The sequence below is a fragment of the Rhinoderma darwinii genome, chromosome 1 (assembly GCF_050947455.1).
Source record: "Rhinoderma darwinii isolate aRhiDar2 chromosome 1, aRhiDar2.hap1, whole genome shotgun sequence".
Lineage (NCBI taxonomy): Eukaryota > Metazoa > Chordata > Amphibia > Anura > Rhinodermatidae > Rhinoderma > Rhinoderma darwinii.
The window spans coordinates 422198787-422217877 of record NC_134687.1 but is presented as its reverse complement, the minus strand read 5'-3'; the positions used below and the strand labels follow the sequence as shown (position 1 = coordinate 422217877).

Below are 19091 nucleotides of genomic sequence, written 5' to 3'. Positions count from 1 at the left end.
AGCATGTTGCAGAGTACAGAGAAGTAAAATCGGTCATCATCTCCTGGTTAGGGGCAGCACAGTACAGGGACAGGTCTTAACTACTTTTAGCCCAAACAGCACACAAAAAAAAAAAAGAAGAAGTTATGCAGTTTGGCTGGTAGCACCTGACAAAATAGAGTGCCATACAGATTCACAGCAGCCCATCGGTTACTGGTGAGAGGGGCAGCGGGGGATGGGGTGCTCTGCTCATCAATACAGTGAACTCCTAACTAGGACTCCGCTCTATTTTTTGAACGGTGCTATAAGCCCAAAAAAAAAAAAAAAAAAAAAATGTAATTTTTTTTTTTGTGCCGTTTGGACCAAGACTGGAACTGTCCCCATAATGTGATGCCCTCAAAGTGGGCAACATTGTATGGCGACTGATCCGCTTTAAGGTATGCAGCAAGAGTGGAGCCAGGGGTACAGGTACAATGTGACAGCATCCCTCCCAACCTTCACACAGAAAGACCAAGGCAACGGTGCCTGAAGTGTGCAGTATAATAGGGCAAGTTTTTATGTCTGGCCTTGAAGGGGCTTTCACCACCCAATCGTATACAGAACCAGGTATAAAAAGGTGCAAATAAAAAGTGTCAGCCACAGGTTCTCCTCACCTGCAGTGCCAGCTGCGGGCTCCCTCATATACAAGGCCTCTTCCAAGTACAGTGGTCACCTGCTCCTGGCTCATCTCTTACCTTGGGTCTCTCCATGGCTGCACTGACTATGTCTCCGCTAAAACACAGGGGACAGAATTACTGCAACTTCCAACAAATTAAGGGACTTGGGGACGGAGGTTGGAGCCCAGGACCATACGGTGGACACATGGTTCTGCAGGTGGGCCTTCGGATGGCCACCATTTATATACAAAGTAAAATGTGGAATCGGTTATTACTTCTTCCTAACTACTTATATAAAGCGGACAATACGCAGTGCAATATTTCAGACTGTTAAATGTATAAAGAAGCATAACAATGTACTGTGACCCCACCCGGAAATACTTCCACGAACCACTTTTACATTTTGTTTTTTTTTTTATGTATAAAAAAGGTTTTATTGAAGTTTGATCAGCACAAATAAAATACCCATCATATAACCAAACGTACATTTAAAATCAGAGGCTTGTAATATTTCCTGGTACAGAAAAACATTCTGATAAAGGAGTATACAAAAGCAGATTCTGAGAAAACAAGGATTTAAAATATCAAGGTATTTTAAACCCTTGCTTGCTCAGCATCTGGGTGGCCTAGCAGACGAGGTAGGTGGGGATTGTGCCAAAAAGGAGTGTGAGGAGAAAGTTTAGACGTGTCGAACGCACAAAGTACTAGCCACGCATGGTCCAGTACTTTCAATGGAAGTAGTCAAGCCCTACAGGGAGTTTTATACCAGTAAATGAAATGACAGACTATTAAAGGCACCCAGGAGGGCACCATAAGGGGCTGCAGCAGCATTGCATAGATCAGTGTCCAGCCACCAATTAGTATAAGCCAGAAAATAGAATCCCAAATTAGGTGCTGCAAGACCTCCTGCATCTCTGGGTGCCTGTAGTGTAGCCAAGCTAAATAGAGGTGGCTTCTCTTGCAAATAAAAACAGCAAAGTATCCAATCTATTCTATGGAAAAATTCAAGGGGGAAGGAAAACCAGACTGGCATGAAACCGGTAAAAAAACATTGCTAGATAAATAACTTTAAAGAGGTTTATTCTACCTAACAGAGATATAGGAAGAGTAGTCCAAGTTTTTAATTTCGCTTCAGTAGCCTCAATGAGAGGATCCAAATTCAGCTATTTGAACTGCTCTAAGTCTGGGGAGGTCTGAATACCTATTGGCCTACTTTGCATCAATGAGGTCCAGCAGGGAAAGACCAGAACTGCCAGATAAACTAGGGTGTCATCTGCACGTAGAGACTTTTTCGACAATGGAGCCCTTGGAAAGGCCCTTATGATTGACAAATGGCTACCCCGAACGGTTCTATCACCAGGGCAGACAGGAGGGGGGCACCCCAGTCTTGTGACCCTTCCCAAAAGGAAAGTATTGAGATATCAAAACGAAGCAAAAAATAAAACGGGCATCATAAAGCAATTTTTACCCGAAAAATTTGGGACCAATATTAGCCTTGGTCAACACATCCCAAAGATAACAAAACAAGTGTACATGAGGGAAGCAAGCCCAAAACATGCCACATGTTCTTACCAGCTTCTCACTGTAATAACCCGGCAGGTACTTCTCACAGATCTGCACCAAACACCAAAATGCTTGCTATGGAAGAAAAATAAATAAAGTCTAAGAATGCAGAAGAGCAATGGAACGTACAATATGTTGTAAGTGGTGCTACCCTACTTGCCTCCGCTGGCATGTGCATAAGCAGGACAGCAGCAATAGGTGCCTGGGCCTGACAGTATCCTTCATCTGGCCGGTAGAGAGTGTACGCTTTCAGTACCCTGAACAGATCTTGTTGACTGGAAAGATAAAATGACATCAGATCACTTTACTCCATCCCATGCGTTTCATAGCCTTGAAAGCATATTTTTGGATGTACGGAACAGTTTTGTTGCCCTATTATAAAACACACTGAACCCTTTTCAATACAACTAGATCCAATGCAGAGAGTATAGAATTAATGTTATGTCACAAACCCACAAAAACAATACAGTAAAAGCCAAACCTACAGCAGGACATTGCTTGTTCAGAAACCCAGACATGTGATCCGGATTCATCTAAAATGTTAAAGACCCACAATTGTCACCTTTAAAGAGGCTCTATCAGCACATTATAAGTGCCCTATCTCCTATATAAGGAGATCGGCGCTGTAATGTAGATGACAGTGATGCTTTTTATTTTAAAAAAGCGATTTTCACCACTTTATTCGCGATTTTACATTTATGCTAATGAGTTGCTTAATGCCCAAGTGGGCGTGTTTTTACTTTAGACCAAGCGGGCGTTGTACAGGGCAGTGTATGACGCTGACCAATCAGCATCATGCACTCCTCTCCATTCACTCAGCGCATAGGGATCCTGCTAGATCCTTATGTGCCGTCTTATACTAACACATTAACAACACTGAAGTGTTTAGACAGTGAATAGACATTCCACGGGATGTCTATTCACAATCTCTGCACTTCGTTACTCTGTCTGTGGTAGTTACAGCAGAGGAAGCGTAATCTCGCGAGATTACGCGGTAAATGACAGGTTGCAACGAGATCACGCTTCCTCTGCTGTAACTACCATAGAAACAGTAACGAAGTGCAGATTGTAAATAGACATCCCGTGGAATGTCTATTCACTGTCTAAACACTTCAGTATTGTTAATGTGTTAGTATAAGACAGCACATAAGGATCTAGCAGGATCCCTATGCTCTGTGTAAATGAATGGAGAGGAGTGCATGAGGCCGATTGGTCAGCGTCATACACTCCCCTGTACAACGCCCACTTGGTCTAAAGTAAAAATACGCCCAGTTGGGCATTAAGCAACTCATTAGCATAAATCTAAAAACGCTAATAAAGTGGTGAAAACAGATTGTTTTTTTAAATAAAAAGCACTGCTGTCACCTACATTATAGCGCCGATCTCCTTATGTAGGAGATAGGGCACTTATAATGTGGTGACAGAGCCTCTTTAAATGCAACTAGAAGTAAAGAAGCCCTGTATGCAAGAAAGAAAAGAAAATTGCTAGAATAGAAGGAGTTATAACTTCCATAAAACCTATAATTGGGTTATACACGGACGATCGCCGATCTCAGGTCACGTAGCAGGGGTGTATTACTCTACTGAGCTTATTAATTTACCACATAAATCCACTCCCACCTCCTCTAGATGACAGGATTATGCTAAATTACCCACATTGGTTTCCAACACCCCAATAATTTATACCACAGTATGCTACCACCACCTATACTTATCTAGGCAATAGGGGCCTACGTCTCTATATTCCCTTAACACCAGTTACAATGACACAGGTTATCTAAATGGAACATAAAATACAGGCAATGTTCTTCACCTTCGAAAGATTAAGTTCTGTAAGATTACAAAGAGACTTAATATTTAAAATGTAATACACAATAGTGCAGTGCAATACAAAAAAAGTCAGATTTAAAAAAAATATACATACAGTTACAATGCATTCAGTTTATAAAAATAAAAGGGATAAAAGAAACAGAACAAAACCCTACTGATGTACAACACGGATATCCTGGCTGTTGGGACAGCTGAAAATACAGGCAGTCACTCCAACCGAGATATGGGTCCCCAACGAATGACACTGACCCTCTTCTCCTGGTGAGGTCACAGAGAGGAGGCTGTTCATATGATAATGAAGCGTACTCCTCCCATTACACAGTTGTTTTTCTATTGAGAAACACAAAAGTGATCAGGCGTTCTTGCAGGAAACCCCCAGAAGTATAATATTACCTGCATTCACCTACCAGGGCATATCTCAAACACCACTGTAATTTAGCCAATAGCCAATTCAAGGTAGTTCCTCTGGGTGTAGGGATGTGAATATGACATATATATGAGGGCCATTTCCGCTGATCATAACTAGCTATGTGCGTCACTCCAAATATCAATTTTGATGGGGTTTGCCTTGATGGATCAGATTTACTTTAGGCATAGGCCATGGTCACATGTTTCACCTGGTCCACATAGCAGACAAGAGATCACCATTTGCATAGCTTTTGATGTTTGGTCAGGATGAATGGGTAATTACCTCCAACCCTGGGTGAGAATGTTATCGGATGATAGATACAGGCCCCAGTAACAAAATTCTTAATCAACACATCTAGCACCTTGGCGAGGAAAGGGCCAATTACACATATGCCTGACAGTGGACGTCCTTTGATGGCCAAAGATATGCATTTCTTAACAGAAAGAGATGTTTTTTCTGTGTCAGAAGGAGAAGGAGATATGAACTGACCACTTAATAACCTACTTTTGATATTACCCATAACACCACACACTTGAACCTCAAGAACAGGCTCAGCTTTCATTGAAGGGGTTAAATATTGTAAGTGTACCGGGTTCTATGCAGTTGGCAGAGTGGTATTCTAATTATACAGCACTTAAAGCTCTGTACTAAAATAATCGTGGCATGATGCCATTACGTGATTTAAGAAATCTGCTGTCCTCAGGCTGGCCGACCTAAATCAATAACCTGAACAAAATGTGGTTACATAGTCAGGAAAAGCCTGAATAATGCAGAACAGACAACTGAAAAACACAACAATCTACAAAGCCAGTGTTGCTAACGCCAGCATGCAAGACACTGAAAATGAATAATCAATAGGCACTGCAAATATTCTGCTTACGATTGGCAGCCAGATCCACAAATAACTTACCCGTGACCCCCTCGAGCAACAAACATTTCATGGAAAGGAAACTGCCTGTGAAGGTCTCTTTCTATGATGTCCAGCCATTTAGGGTCACCCGCCATTGAGTCCAGCTCCTGGAAGAACCAGAAATATTTACTAGTGGAACTAAATACATGGCTTTACAGACCTCATTATTTCCAGTAAAATACACTTACAGAAAATTTGTTGGGGCTCTGGTCCATCTTTACCCTGCTTCCTGAGAGGTACTGCCAGGCACGGCCACGCAGCGAAGGCGGAACCCCTTTCTGACATCTCAGCTTTATCTGACGAGAAAAATGGTTTCCAAACATGCGGAAACGTTAACTATGAATAGTAGTAAGAAACATTACACAGCTGTAACCTAGTCCACAACATGTAACGACACGTATGTATCTCATGAGAAGGGGAGAATGAGGGAAGAACACAACATGTTACGACATATGTACAGTGAAGGAAATAAGTATTTGATCCCTTGCTGATTTTGTAAGTTTGCCCACTGTCAAAGTCATGAACAGTCTAGAATTTTTAGGCTAGGTTAATTTTACCAGTGAGCGATAGATTATATTAAAAAAAAAAAAAAAAAAAATGAAAATCAGTCAAAATTATATATATTTATTTGCATTGTGCACAGAGAAATAAGTATTTGATCCCTTTGGCAAACAAGACTTAATACTTGGTGGCAAAACCCTTGTTGGCAAGCACAGCAGTCAGACGTTTTTTGTAGTTGATGATGAGGTTTGCACACATGTTAGATGGAATTTTGGCCCACTCCTCTTTGAAGATCATCTGTAAATCATTAAGATTTTGAGGCTGTCGCTTGGCAACTCAGATCTTCAGCTTCCTCCATAAAAGTTTTCGATGGGATTAAGGTCTGGAGACTGGCTAGGCCACTCCATGACCTTAATGTGCTTCCTTTTGAGCCACTCCTTTGTTGCCTTGGCTGTATGTTTCGGGTCATTGTCGTGCTGGAAGACCCAGCCACAAGCCATTTTTAATGTCCTGGTGGAGGGAAGGAGGTTGTCACTCAGGATTTGACGGTACATGGCTCCATCCATTCTCCCATTGATGCGGTGAAGTAGTCCTGTGCCCTTAGCAGAGAAACACCCCCAAAACATAATGTTTCCACCTCCATGCTTGACAGTGGGGACGGTGTTCTTTAGGTCATAGGCAGCATTTCTCTTCCTCCAAACACGGCGAGTTGAGTTAATGCCAAAGAGCTCAATTTTAGTCTCATCTGACCACAGCACCTTCTCCCAATCACTCTCAGAATCATCCAGATGTTCATTTGCAAACTTCAGACGGGCCTGTACATGTGCCTTCTTGGGCAGGAGGACCTTGCGGGCACTGCAGGATTTTAATCCATTACGGCGTAATGTGTTACCAATGGTTTTCTTGGTGACTGTGTTCCCAGCTGCCTTGAGATCATTAACAAGTTCCCCCCGTGTAGTTTTCGGCTGAGCTCTCACCTTCCTCAGGAACAAGGATACCCCACGAGGTGAGATTTTGCATGGAGCCCCAGATCGATGTCGATTGACAGTCATTTTGTATGTCTTCCATTTTCTTACTATTGCACCAACAGTTGTCTCCTTCTCACCCAGCGTCTTACTTATGGTTTTGTAGCCCATTCCAGCCTTGTGCAGGTCTATGATCTTGTCCCTGACATCCTTAGAAAGCTCTTTGGTCTTGCCCATGTTGTAGAGGTTAGAGTCAGACTGATTAATTGAGTCTGTGGACAGGAGTCTTTTATACAGGTGACCATGTAAGACAGCTGTCTTTAATGCAGGCACCAAGTTGATTTGGAGCGTGAAACTGGTCTGGAGGAGGCTGAACTCTTAATGGTTGGTAGGGGATCAAATACTTATTTCTCTGTGCACAATGCAAATAAATATATATAATTTTGACTATGCGATTTTCCTTCTTTTTTTTTTTTTATATAATCTATCTCTCACTGGTAAAATTAACCTAGCCTAAAAATTCTAGACTGTTCATGTCTTTGACAGTGAGCAAACTTACAAAATCAGCAAGGGATCAAATACTTATTTCCTTCACTGTATCTCATGAGAAGGGGAGAATGAGGGAACTAAGAACACAACATGTAACGACACGTACGTATCTCATGAGAGGGGGGAACTAAGAACATCATTTATGTATCATGAGAATGAGAAAAAAAAAAAGAACTTTAGAATTTGAGGATAAATTTATCTATAACATTAAAAGGTCTGAAAAGTGCAAAAGATGGAGGATATTAACTAAAAGGAGGTGGAGATTAGTTACAGGAATATTTTTCTATTCTGTTATGCATGAGATTTTTGCAAAAGTGACAGCTAGATCAGCTAATTTACTGGTTATCACTTTTGTAGTAGCTGGTGAGGAACTGTCAAGAATGTAAAGCATGTACTTTAATTTGAGGCCACATGCTCAGAAGCTACTGCAGTAATAACCAGTAGGGGGAATAAAGCATTAACTAAAGTAATTTGGTCTAGGCCTCCTAAAGGTGAAGTCACAAGTGCCGGTAGGAATCGATAGTGCACCGCACAATCAAATTACGTGGCGTGCGCTTTTACTGCAGTTTCTCAATGGGGTTTTGGTCCACATATTTCACCTGTAATTACAGTGCAAAGGAACAATGCATCGAAAAACACAGAATTCCCAGTAAAAATGCACCCGGTTATACAGCACTTTTTTTGGTCTCTGCTGGTGAACACGCGAATACACTGTAGCGGTGGACAAGCATATACAGTTCATATGAATGTTGAGCTTTCAAACCAATAGTCTCTCCGTGGTAATGACTGGATTTGTGCATAGGTCAAAACTATTTGCAATTTCCAGATAATTATAAATTATTAAGCAATAGTTTGCTATATGGGTATTATGTAACAGAGGTTTATCTAAAATCCACTCTTAATTTAAAATATACTAAAGTTAAAATATTAAAGCAAAATACCTTCAAAGTTACTCTATTACCATTAAATCTATAGATAGATAGTTGCTGTCAAAATTCTGCGTGCTGCCCTTGGAAACAGACAGCTGTTTAGAAAAACTATTTAGCTGGCACCTGAGCTCCCACAATGCACTGCTCTATGGTAACTGAAAACCAGCAGAAATCAGAAGTTACCTTTAGGAATGAATGGAGGAGAAGAACATGTAAATGAAGCCTTATTTTTTTTTTTTTTCTTAAATTGAGTTGTACATGTGTTTTGGAGGCTTCGTTGCAGATTCCGTCAAAAATGGCAGAAAAATATAGCGCAGCACGTAATACTATTTTTTCCAGTAAAAATTACCGACAATGATCGACACCAACAGAATAGGTTCTGTCAAGGGTCAGTCATGTGACTGACCTGGTACTGCGTTTTTTTTTTATTTTTGTGTTCCAATGACAAAGAAAAAAAAGGAAAAAACCTACACAAGAACGCAGGTGTGAACTCAGCCCAAGTAAAGTATTTGTTCAGCATTTCCGAAGGGTTACAAACTGTGGCTCAAAAGGGACGTTTCCCTTTAACGTTCTTCGGAAATCAGCTTGTATATTACGGATGCAATAAAAACGGTGATAGCTGAAGATCATAACCACAGACCACAGGACTGTGCCACAGTCGTACACTACAGCATCATTGCAATAGATTATTACTATATCCTACATCAGAAAAACCTCCGCGTTTACTAGGCTGTATACAGCCTCTGTAGTGCTGCAAACGTATGACCTCATTTACTTGGTTAGTGTCGGCCTTGTAAATAGTTCAACCAGTTTGTATACAGAATACAAGCCAGACGTCTTTTCTCCCGAGCTGTGCACGTGCCTCTCCTTTTACCTGTCCACGTGAACTTGCAAGGCTTACCAGTCAAACCCAGGCCCATTCTACTGGAACAGACCGGAAACTTTTCTGCTAAACAAAAACATATGTCCCAAAACACCCAAGGGTGCACTGAGCACACCCTACATTGCTACACCCACATAATAGGGTGGGAGTGTTAATGACTGATTACCTGATTAGCAAGGTACAGACATAGATAAATCATTCTGTTGCCCATTTTCACATCAAATTAGACTACCTTCTTGTGTCTTTTTGCCATCCATTTGTCCCAGTTTGACAGCATGTCCAGCCATTTTGCTTCCCTCTGTCTTAACACTTCAACTGACAATTCCTCTTGCCTGTGAAGAAAACATGACAGTACATCAGCATATTAACCCACGTGTGGTTGGCATGGTGTGACTCAGTTTACTCGATTTACTAGAAAAATACAGAATATAGATGAACTGCTGCCGTCAGGCACCACAAGAAGCAATTTTGGGTACTCTATGGCTTTTGACATTAAAAGGGGTTGTCCAGGATTAGAAAAACATGACCACTTTCTTCTAGACACAGCACTACACCTGCCCATAGGTTGTGTTGTGTTTGGTATTGCAGCTCAGCCCCATTCATTTTAATGAAACCGAGTGGCAATACCAGAGACAACGCATGGAGAGGTGTGGCGCCATGTTTTTCCAATTCTGGGACAACCCCTTTAACATCAACTTCATGACTGATTACAGGGATTAAAAAGGGGTTGTTCACTTTGGTGAACCCTTTTGCTAGAAGGGAGTCCCCTGACAGCTGATCACAGGGTATCCCACTGGTGGAACACCCAATTAGCTATAACCCATGGGGGAACCCGGCAGCAAGTGTTTAATGCTTAATTTTCCCTGCAGGTCAATTAAAGTGACCCTCCGGTCTCCTGACAATTTTCAAATTTGACAGGTTATAGGGAGTTATATTACCTGGTGTCCTCCAGTTGCGCCTTTCAGCCGTGGATCAGAGACACTCCCACTGTTCTGATGGGCCAGTGCTGCTCATGTGAGCAGTTCTGGCCAATCCAAGAACAAAGGGAGCGTCTTAGACTCAGTCTGCGAAGCACCGTGGCCATTTAGGGACAACAGACGACCCCAAAGCAGCAGAGGGGTGCAACTGGGGGGCACCAAGTAATATTCCACATACCCCATCTCATTTATAATTTTATCCTGGGATCGGAGGCTCGTTTTAAACAGCTTCCATTAAAAAAATCAATGGTTTGTCCATTCAAAGCTCAGACATGCTGGGTCTTCCAAGGTGTGAGACTCTTCGTAGCAGCTCTGGCTAATCAAACATAGTTTCCTTATAGGGTTGTCCAGTGATACTTTCCGGTCTGATCTGACATCGGACGTGGAGGCACGCTACTGCACTTCGGGCGGGACAGTTGTTGAGGCAACTGTCGGACGATCAGCAAGTATCATGCACAGGGCCCATTAATTAGAATAAGACCTGTGCATGATACTCGCGGGGCGCCGGATGGTTGCCTCAGAGTATGTCTGGACAACCCCTTTAACTCAATTCCATAATCACGTATTTGTTTTTTGTTTTTTTTTTTTAACTTTTATAGACAACCACCATCTTCAAGTGCCCAATTTTAGTGGATCCCTGATAAATCTACCCAGACCTGCAGCGATAGAAAGCTTGCTTTGCATTTTGTTAAGTCTGGTAGCAGTTTAATTTTCTTCAGCCTTTTTGCAAGTGATTTTAAAACTAAAGAAAAAAAAACAAAAACCTCTATAATGATCCTCGTCTGCTTTAGACTGCGCTTCTAGAACAAGATGGTATTCTGAAAACCAGTACACTCATTTATCATGTAGATTACAGTTATATGGCTCCATCACCTATTAATGCACTTGTTTTCATACGTTCCCAATGCCTTTCCACAGTAATGTATAGTGGGAAAAACACGCAAACACTGGCTGAGGATGGTACAGTACTTTCATGCAAAGCAAAAGGAAATTATACAATTGTACTGACAGAGCAATGGCCACAATATATAATGCAACCACAGCGCTTGGCAGTCAGAAATGTGTAAACATGAGCCCTTGATAAACAGCTATAGAACAGGTATCATGCTGGTCCATTTGGGACAAATTTAGCAGTCTAGTAATGTACTAGTCACACAACGCTTTTTAGGTTGACTTCCACATGACAAGTGCACCTATAACATGCAGTGAAGCTCCAGTAGGTGCAATCTTAAAGAGGCTCTGTCACCACATTATAAGTGCTCTATCTCCTACATAATGTGATCGGCGCTGTAATGTAGGTGACAGCAGTGCTTTTTATTTTGAAAAACGATCATTTTTTAGCAAGTTATTTTAGATTTATGCTAATTAGTTTCTTAATGACCAACTGGGCGTGTTTTTACTTTTGACCAAGTGGGCGTGTAAAGAGAAGTGTATGAAGCTGACCAATCAGTGACCATTCAGCATCATACACTTCTCATTGTTCCAGCCCATTGTTAGTGTGACTGTGCAGTGAAAGAAGCTGGACTGAAACAATGAGAAGTGTATGACACTGATTGGTCACTGATTGGTCGGCCTCATACACTTCTCTTTACAATGCCCACTTGGTCAAAAGTAAAAACACGCCCAGTTGGTCATTAAGAAACTAATTAGCATAAATCTAAAAATAGCTCATAACTTGCTCAAAAATTATCGTTTTTCAAAATAAAAACCACAGCTGTCATCTACATTACAGCGCTGATCACATTATGTAGGAGATAGGCCACTTATAATCTGGTGACAGAGCCTCTTTAAAGGGGTATCCAGCCAAAGACATTCCTGGCCAATCTGTAGAAAATGCTATAAATTACCCCCAAATATTGGCAAAACATGGGTCCACCATAAATGTTTATTTCAATGACTGCAGTTTAGCTACATGGAGTAGTGGCATTAGAGCAAGTCTGAAGTCTCAGGCTTCTGAGATGTCCCTTCCCCATGCTTTGCACTGCAGTTCCGCTTGCTCATGTTGGCAATGAAAGCATAAACAGCCCATACACTGGCAGAAGCAGGTTGTGTTTTAAAAAAAAAAAAAAAAAAAAAAAAAAAAAAAAAAGAAGGCAGAAGAAGAACCTGGTAATGAAAGGGCACTCTGCTCTAAGGTTATAAAAATTAAAAATAAACTCTTTATCTGACCACTGGAAACGCCCATAACTTTGTCTTGTACACACTGGTTTTTTTCATATGGTTAGCCGTGCATACATTTCATGTGATATTGGTCAAATGTACTCTTCTGACCCGGCCGGGTGTGTGTCTTTCTGCAATACAGGATTACTTGTGATGTAACTATTTTAAGACTACTATAAATTGTTTTTCTATCAATAAAATGTTATTATTTATTTTTTATAACCTTAGCGTACCCTTTCATTACCAGGTTTGTTGTATGCAACGTAGTCCTAGTGGCACCATACTATTTGTACAGTACTCAGGATCTCTTACGATCAACCATAGTCCGTTTTCTCTTCATGTTCTGTGTTCCTAAGGGCTCCTTCACACGAGCGTAGCCCACTGCCGTTTTCCACGTCCGAGGTGGACTCGTGCAGGACACGTTTTCACAGATCCCCTACAGACTACTCTATAAAAGGTGTGACGCAGTAAAATAGGACATGTCCTATTTTTCTTTTCTTTATCAAGATTTTTATTTTTGCAAAAACACAATTACAGCATATAAACATTGTACAATATTGGCAGAAAAATTGTACACACTATAAAATACAAATTTTTACAGTTTATGAACTTTATGAAAAATGCATGAACACAAATAAGCGGTAACCTCTCAACCATCTAAAGAGCGTATGAATCAAAATACAGTAGTACCAGCTGTACCATATTCACATCAAGATAATACCATAGCCATGAGGACCAGGCCTCAATAAAGTAAGAGTTGGTACATATAAGTGCCACAAATATAATATAACACCAACACAAGACACCAGACAACAAAGGGAAACACAGACACACACAGCGCATGGAGAAAAGATCACAGAATTTGTTCAGAACCTTCCATCCAACCAGAGAGGTAGATCAGTACCACCCCGGAATCCAGACCATACTGCCCACGTTTGGACGAAGAGCACAGACTTGCCCCTGTCAGCGGACAGCAACTCCTCCATTCTCATTATCCCGTTCACCTCTGTTACCCATTCTGTCAAAGAGGGAACAGCATGAGACTTCCAGTGTCTAGGTATCACCGTTCTCGCCGCAGTCAGGAAATGCCGAAAGATACCCCTTTTGAGGAGTGGGAGTGACCCAGGAACCATGGAGAGTAATCCTACAGAGGCCGAGGTCAGGACTTCAATGTGAAAGAGCTTCTTGCCCAAGTGAAAAATCTTTCCCCAAAAGGGACGTATCCTGGGACAGTCCCACCAAATATGCAACATGGTTCCAGGAGCTTCCCCACACCTCCAACAATCCTCAGACACATCAGGAAATATCTTCTGCAACAAAGCAGGACAACGATACCACCGGGTGAGTATTTTGTAATTTTTTTCCTGAGCAAAACAAGACATTGGCAGTTTGTGAGCTAACAAGAAGGCAGTACCCCATTCCCCTTCAGTATGTTGAACCCCCATCTCTTCATCCCATGCATTAGTGAAGGACAGTTGAGAGAAAGAAAATTTGGGCAGGAGAACCCCATGTAAGTAGGACAACACATGAGAAGGGGCAGTTGATAAAGACAGATACCGTTCAAAAGGAGTCCTATCCTGTAACACCAGACAGTCGACATGTCCTATTTTTCAACAGAGCGTTCACACGCACTGTTGAAACAACGGTCGTGTGAACAGCCCCATTGAAATGCATGAGTCTGTTAGACGGCCGTCACACAGATGTGATTCACGCTAGTGTGAATGAGGCCTTAGAAACATTCTATAACATGAAACTCCAGCAATTACAAGCTCAGCATCACAGGACCCTGGTTGTCCACTCTGAATGGGCATCTGTGTGGGCATTATACTGTGTGGGAGGAACTATGGGGCATTACACTGTGGGAAGGTACTATGGGAGCATGATACGGTGTGGGCTGAACCTGGTGTGTTGCCGTGCTACGCGTGCCGCATCGGCTATCCCTCTTTGCAATACTTGAAAGTTGGGCGGTATGTATTTAGAACCATTAAAAAAGTTAAACCAGCCTGCACTATAGCAAGTAGTTTCTGCAGGAAACGTCTACCACAGGGGAAAGTTATCCGCTTATAGTGGAAGGGTAAAATGACATTAGCAGCAGTAAATAAGAGTAACAACATTCATACTAGAAGTGGAAAATTAAATCTCAACCGGAAATAACTACCCCTTGTCCTGAAGAGGTTAAAAAGTCTGCCCAATTAAAGAGGTGCCATTTATTAAGCGTCATTATGGCAGGCCATTGAGAACACATAATTACATGCAAGATGTTTATCAATGCCATTTAAAGCCAACTCCTGCCTAGGATTTTACTAGAACGACGACAAAATCTTGTGAGTGTGAGGCTATGTATATAAAGAGTATACGGAGGATGTAGCCGTGTATCTATAGAGAGGGACAAGCTCTGCCGTGGATCAGATAACAAACACACTGTTCAGAATAGGGCTGTTTATCAGGCACTTCCTTTTCGGACTATGCAATGAATGGAATGGGGGCTGCCTGCCCCTTCTGTATCAGCCATGACCCGAGGAAGGAAAGTCAACTTCCTCTGGATGAGTTGGAGTAGCGATTTCTGAATCCCACGCGTTACTCGGTGAAACAAACGAACGCCCTCCTGTCTCATCACATCCTTGCACATGACTGAGGTGTTGCATCAACAATGCCTTCTTAACCCAGAAACCGGCATGGTATTAGGCCAACGCTGTGACTCACATGGCTGCTGCAGAGACTCAACTGGTTGAATCGCCTGATGGCATAGAGTAAAGGCCTCATGCACACATCCTTCACCATTTTCACGTCCGTTTAAAACGGATCCGTGTGTCTGTGGTGACATCCGTGTTTCCGTTGTCACTCTGCGTCCGTTCCGTTTTAAACAGATGCTGTGCTTCTGTACACCAATTTTGGTGACCGTTCTCGTTCCAGTTTGATCTCCTCAGCTATAGTTGCAAGGGGTACTCTAGTTTCAGTAAATAAAATATTTTTTTAGATTGTGAAACGTGAACATTTTCAAGATCTCGGCTTGCAGTCATGCAAATCTATCCTACTCATGTGAAACACACTTAAATGAACCAAAACCAGGTAGGGCTCTTTATTTTAGGAAATCTAAGATGCCCTGCTCAAGGGGAAATCGTCTGAGCAGCCGGATGAGTCCTCACGTGAGCCCTATTGGTTAGGTAGCAGCACCTAGTGGGAACATATTCGTACATTAGCATATGGCACTGCTAATCTTTGGGCTCTATGATCAGAATTTCAGGATGCCACTTAGTGAATGTGCACCCATTTAATTTCCTATATCAGGGCATCTTTTATAGGTCCTAAAATCGAGAGCTCTTTCTGGTGACAGAAGCTCTTTAAAAAGACTATGTAAACCTTTGAAAAGGTTTTTTTTTTTTTTAATTTTTATTCGTGTTTCTTGTAAATTTATAATGAGTTTTTAGTAAAAATTATTTTTACTTTTTGCACTACAGCTGCTCTGTACTCTGTATACAGAGCAGCTGTATCTTACACTGGACCCTGTACCCGCGGGACTGACTGGTTCAGCGTCAGCAGGTCCTGCGTCTCAAACATTGATCACATCTAAGTTCATAACTTAGATGCGATAGATTACAGATGGATTCTGCGTGGACTTGCTGACACTGAACCAGTCAGTCCAATGGACCTGACTGATTTAGGTCGTAGCACACGATACAGCTGCTCTCTATGCAGAATACAAAGCAGCTGTATCTCAAAAAGAAATAAAAAACAAATCAAAGTTACACAAAACACACTGACCTTTTTATTTAAAAATATCCCTATAGCCTTTAAATTCTAGCACTGTAAAGGACTTTGGATATACAGGTTGTATTTTTGGGCGTATTGCATTTAATCTGCCAGAAACACTGGCATCAAACAGTGGGGTCTGTTGGTAAAACATGCGACGAGGGTTCTCATATCAGCTGGTTTCCGAACAAACCTCTTCTATACTTGCTTTGCAGGAACTCTTGTACCACAGTCTTTCAATGGGAGGCTTTTTGGTTCCCTTCTTTTGTCCAGAATTAGAAGTTGTCCCCAGAAACAGCACCACAGCATATCTGGTATCGCAGCTCATCTCTAGTCAAGTAAGGCCTCATGCACACATCCTTCACCGTTTTCACATCCGTTTAAAACGCATCTGTGTGCTTTCCGTTGTCCGTCCGCATTCGTTCCGTTTTAAATGCACGTTGTGCTTCAGTTTGTCTTCAGTTTTAAACAGTCCGTTAAAATCCATCTTGTGTGTTGAATGCAGGGAACTTTGGCACGCCCTGCCGTTGCATGGCAATGGATCCGTGAAAAACGGACGGCACACTGCTGCCTTCTGCCTTCATTGTTTTGACGGACCCATAGGCTTCAATGGGCGAGACGGACACGGTCTACTTTTGACGGAACGGATGCACGGAACAGTTAAACGGAAGTGTGCACAGCCCCATAGAAATGAACGGATCGCACCCGGAAGGAAATAACTGAAGTGTGCTTGAGGCTTAAATGGGGCAGAGCTGCAATACCAGGCACAGGATTTTTTTCTTTCTAGCCTTTAGTGGGTTACCCAGAATTAGAAAAACATGGCTGCTGTCTTCCATAAACCGCACCACACATGTCCAAGCTGTTTGTGGCATTGCAGCTCTTTCCCATGGACTTCAATGAAGCAGCTGCAATACCCAACATACCATGGACAGGTGTGGTGCTGTTTTTAGAAGAAAGCAGAAAATTTCTTCCAATCCTGGCCAACCCCTTTAAACCACAATTCTTAACATTAAATGGTACTTTAGCAATCTGAAAAGTCCTCAATCAAAATCCTTAAAAGCAAGATTATTAAAATGTTATACTTGTGACTGAGCAGAATCATTGCTCAAGGTGTATTTGGAGGCGATTAAAGAAAATTTACACTGCGGCACATGAAGTGTATGTTCACACGCAGCTGATTTGCTGCAACTAATAGAAAATCTGCCCTGGTGGCCAGGTTTAGTATCCTTCCCATCAGGATTCAGGAGCGGGGTGCTTCCATACGACACACAATGCGTGCAGTTATGTCTCTCCTAGCAGAAGTTATTACAGTCCACTCCGGCAGAGTAAGCATACAGTGACAGTTACATGGTATATTCACATGCCGTAAACTGGCTACAGGAATTTCTGAGAGTCCCATTCAGATGAATATGGTCGTAAAAACGCTTGCAATAAGTCTCCAGCGTATGAATATACATACAAATATAGACATAAATCACCAGGTAAGAACGACCAACATGCTCAAAGAAAATTTGCACAAGATTCATAGTCAAGACTGGTAGGAGACTGGATGCGGAGACCGCACGGATTTCAACAATGCAGGAGCTGTTCAGCCACATCACTCTAGAGCAGGGGTCTCAAACTCGGCCAGGTAAGTGGGCCGCATATAGAAAAAAAAAAAATGGGAATTTGACGGACCGCATTACTTTCAAATTTGATACAATACAAAATTATTGTTAATCAATTAGTTATTTGATCTACTATAAACCACTATTATAATAATAATACATTACTATAATAATACCGCTAGGTTTAACATTTTAGAGAATTCTCCACATGCTTATTTCAACAATCTAGTTTTACCGTTTAAGTGTCACTAAATGGAGTCCGGCGGCTCAGTTAGCAGACACACGTCAAGATTGGGCAGCCCCTTTTTAGATAGTGCCACAGTGCCCTCCGCGGATAATGCGGCCACAGTGCCCTCCGCGGATAATGCCACACACACACCCCAAGTACATAGCTCCATTGGGGCTCCCTCTAGGAGTGGAATCCCCAGCCAGAGCGTTGCCAACGCTTTGGATGGGGATTCCTCTACTGTTGGAGCACCTGACCTCACTGTCCATACACAGCGACGTCAGGGGATTCTCCTGGACCAGAATGTGATATTAGGGGCAACCCCAGAGCCGGAGTCCCAGAGCAGAGAGCTAGTAGGCTCTTCTCTTCCTGGGACTCCTGCTCTGGGGAAGCCCCTGACATCACCGTCGATGTATGGACAGCGATGTCAGAGGCTTCCCCAGAGTCCCAGAGACTATACGAACGCTCTGGCCGGGACTCCGGCTCTGGGGAAGCCCCAGACATCGCTGTTCATATGTGGACAGCGATGTCAGGGAATTCCAGAGTCCCGGAGCAGAGTCTGTACTAGCGGCTCTGTGTCCCGCGGGCCGCAGATGACAGCCCCAGGGGCCGTGTGCTTGAGACCCCATCTCTAGATTATGTCAGAAGGCAGAATGATATACATATAATATGTTTGTTTATGGAACTGGTTAGTGATAAGGGATCCAAAAAATATTTTGTTTTCAATGTAAAATCTAAAATGGTACAATATCTTTTTTTTATAAAATAAAAATACGAGTGAAATGGCTAAAATTAGCGACTTCACCCATTTAACACATTAAGGCTGGGTCCACATGTGTTGGATTTGCTGTGGTTAATTCTGCAGTAAACCTGACTGAGTATCTGCACCAAATTTCGTGCATTTTGGTGTGGTTTTGCCTTTTAAAAACAAAAAAAAAACAAAAAAAAAAAAAAAACACAGTAGACCAATCCCCTGGTACTCCACTTACGGCACTTGGTCCTCCGCCAGACTCACCCAGCTCCAGCGATGACGTGTCGACACGTGACTGTTGCAGCCAATGATTGGCTGCAGCGGTCACATGTCGTGAAGACGCTAGCAGGTGGCCAGTAAACAGGGCCTGACAAGCGTCACCACAGGAGTGCCATGGGAATGGTAAGGTGAATATACTTTATTTTTAACAAAATACACACCTGTGG

General features: G+C 42.3%; 1 protein-coding gene across 1 annotated transcript in view; it reads right to left on the bottom strand.

Annotated features, from left to right (window-relative positions):
- The window catches only part of TBC1D10A (TBC1 domain family member 10A), a 59560-nt gene that overhangs the window by 12126 nt on the left and 28343 nt on the right, over positions 1 to 19091 (bottom strand). The window contains exons 2-6 of the mRNA XM_075829697.1: positions 9407 to 9506; positions 5536 to 5643; positions 5348 to 5454; positions 2359 to 2473; positions 2208 to 2273 (exon numbers count right to left, since the gene is read on the bottom strand). Coding sequence (XP_075685812.1) covers positions 2208 to 2273; positions 2359 to 2473; positions 5348 to 5454; positions 5536 to 5643; positions 9407 to 9506 — 496 coding nt within the window. The remainder of the gene's footprint in view (positions 1 to 2207; positions 2274 to 2358; positions 2474 to 5347; positions 5455 to 5535; positions 5644 to 9406; positions 9507 to 19091) is intronic.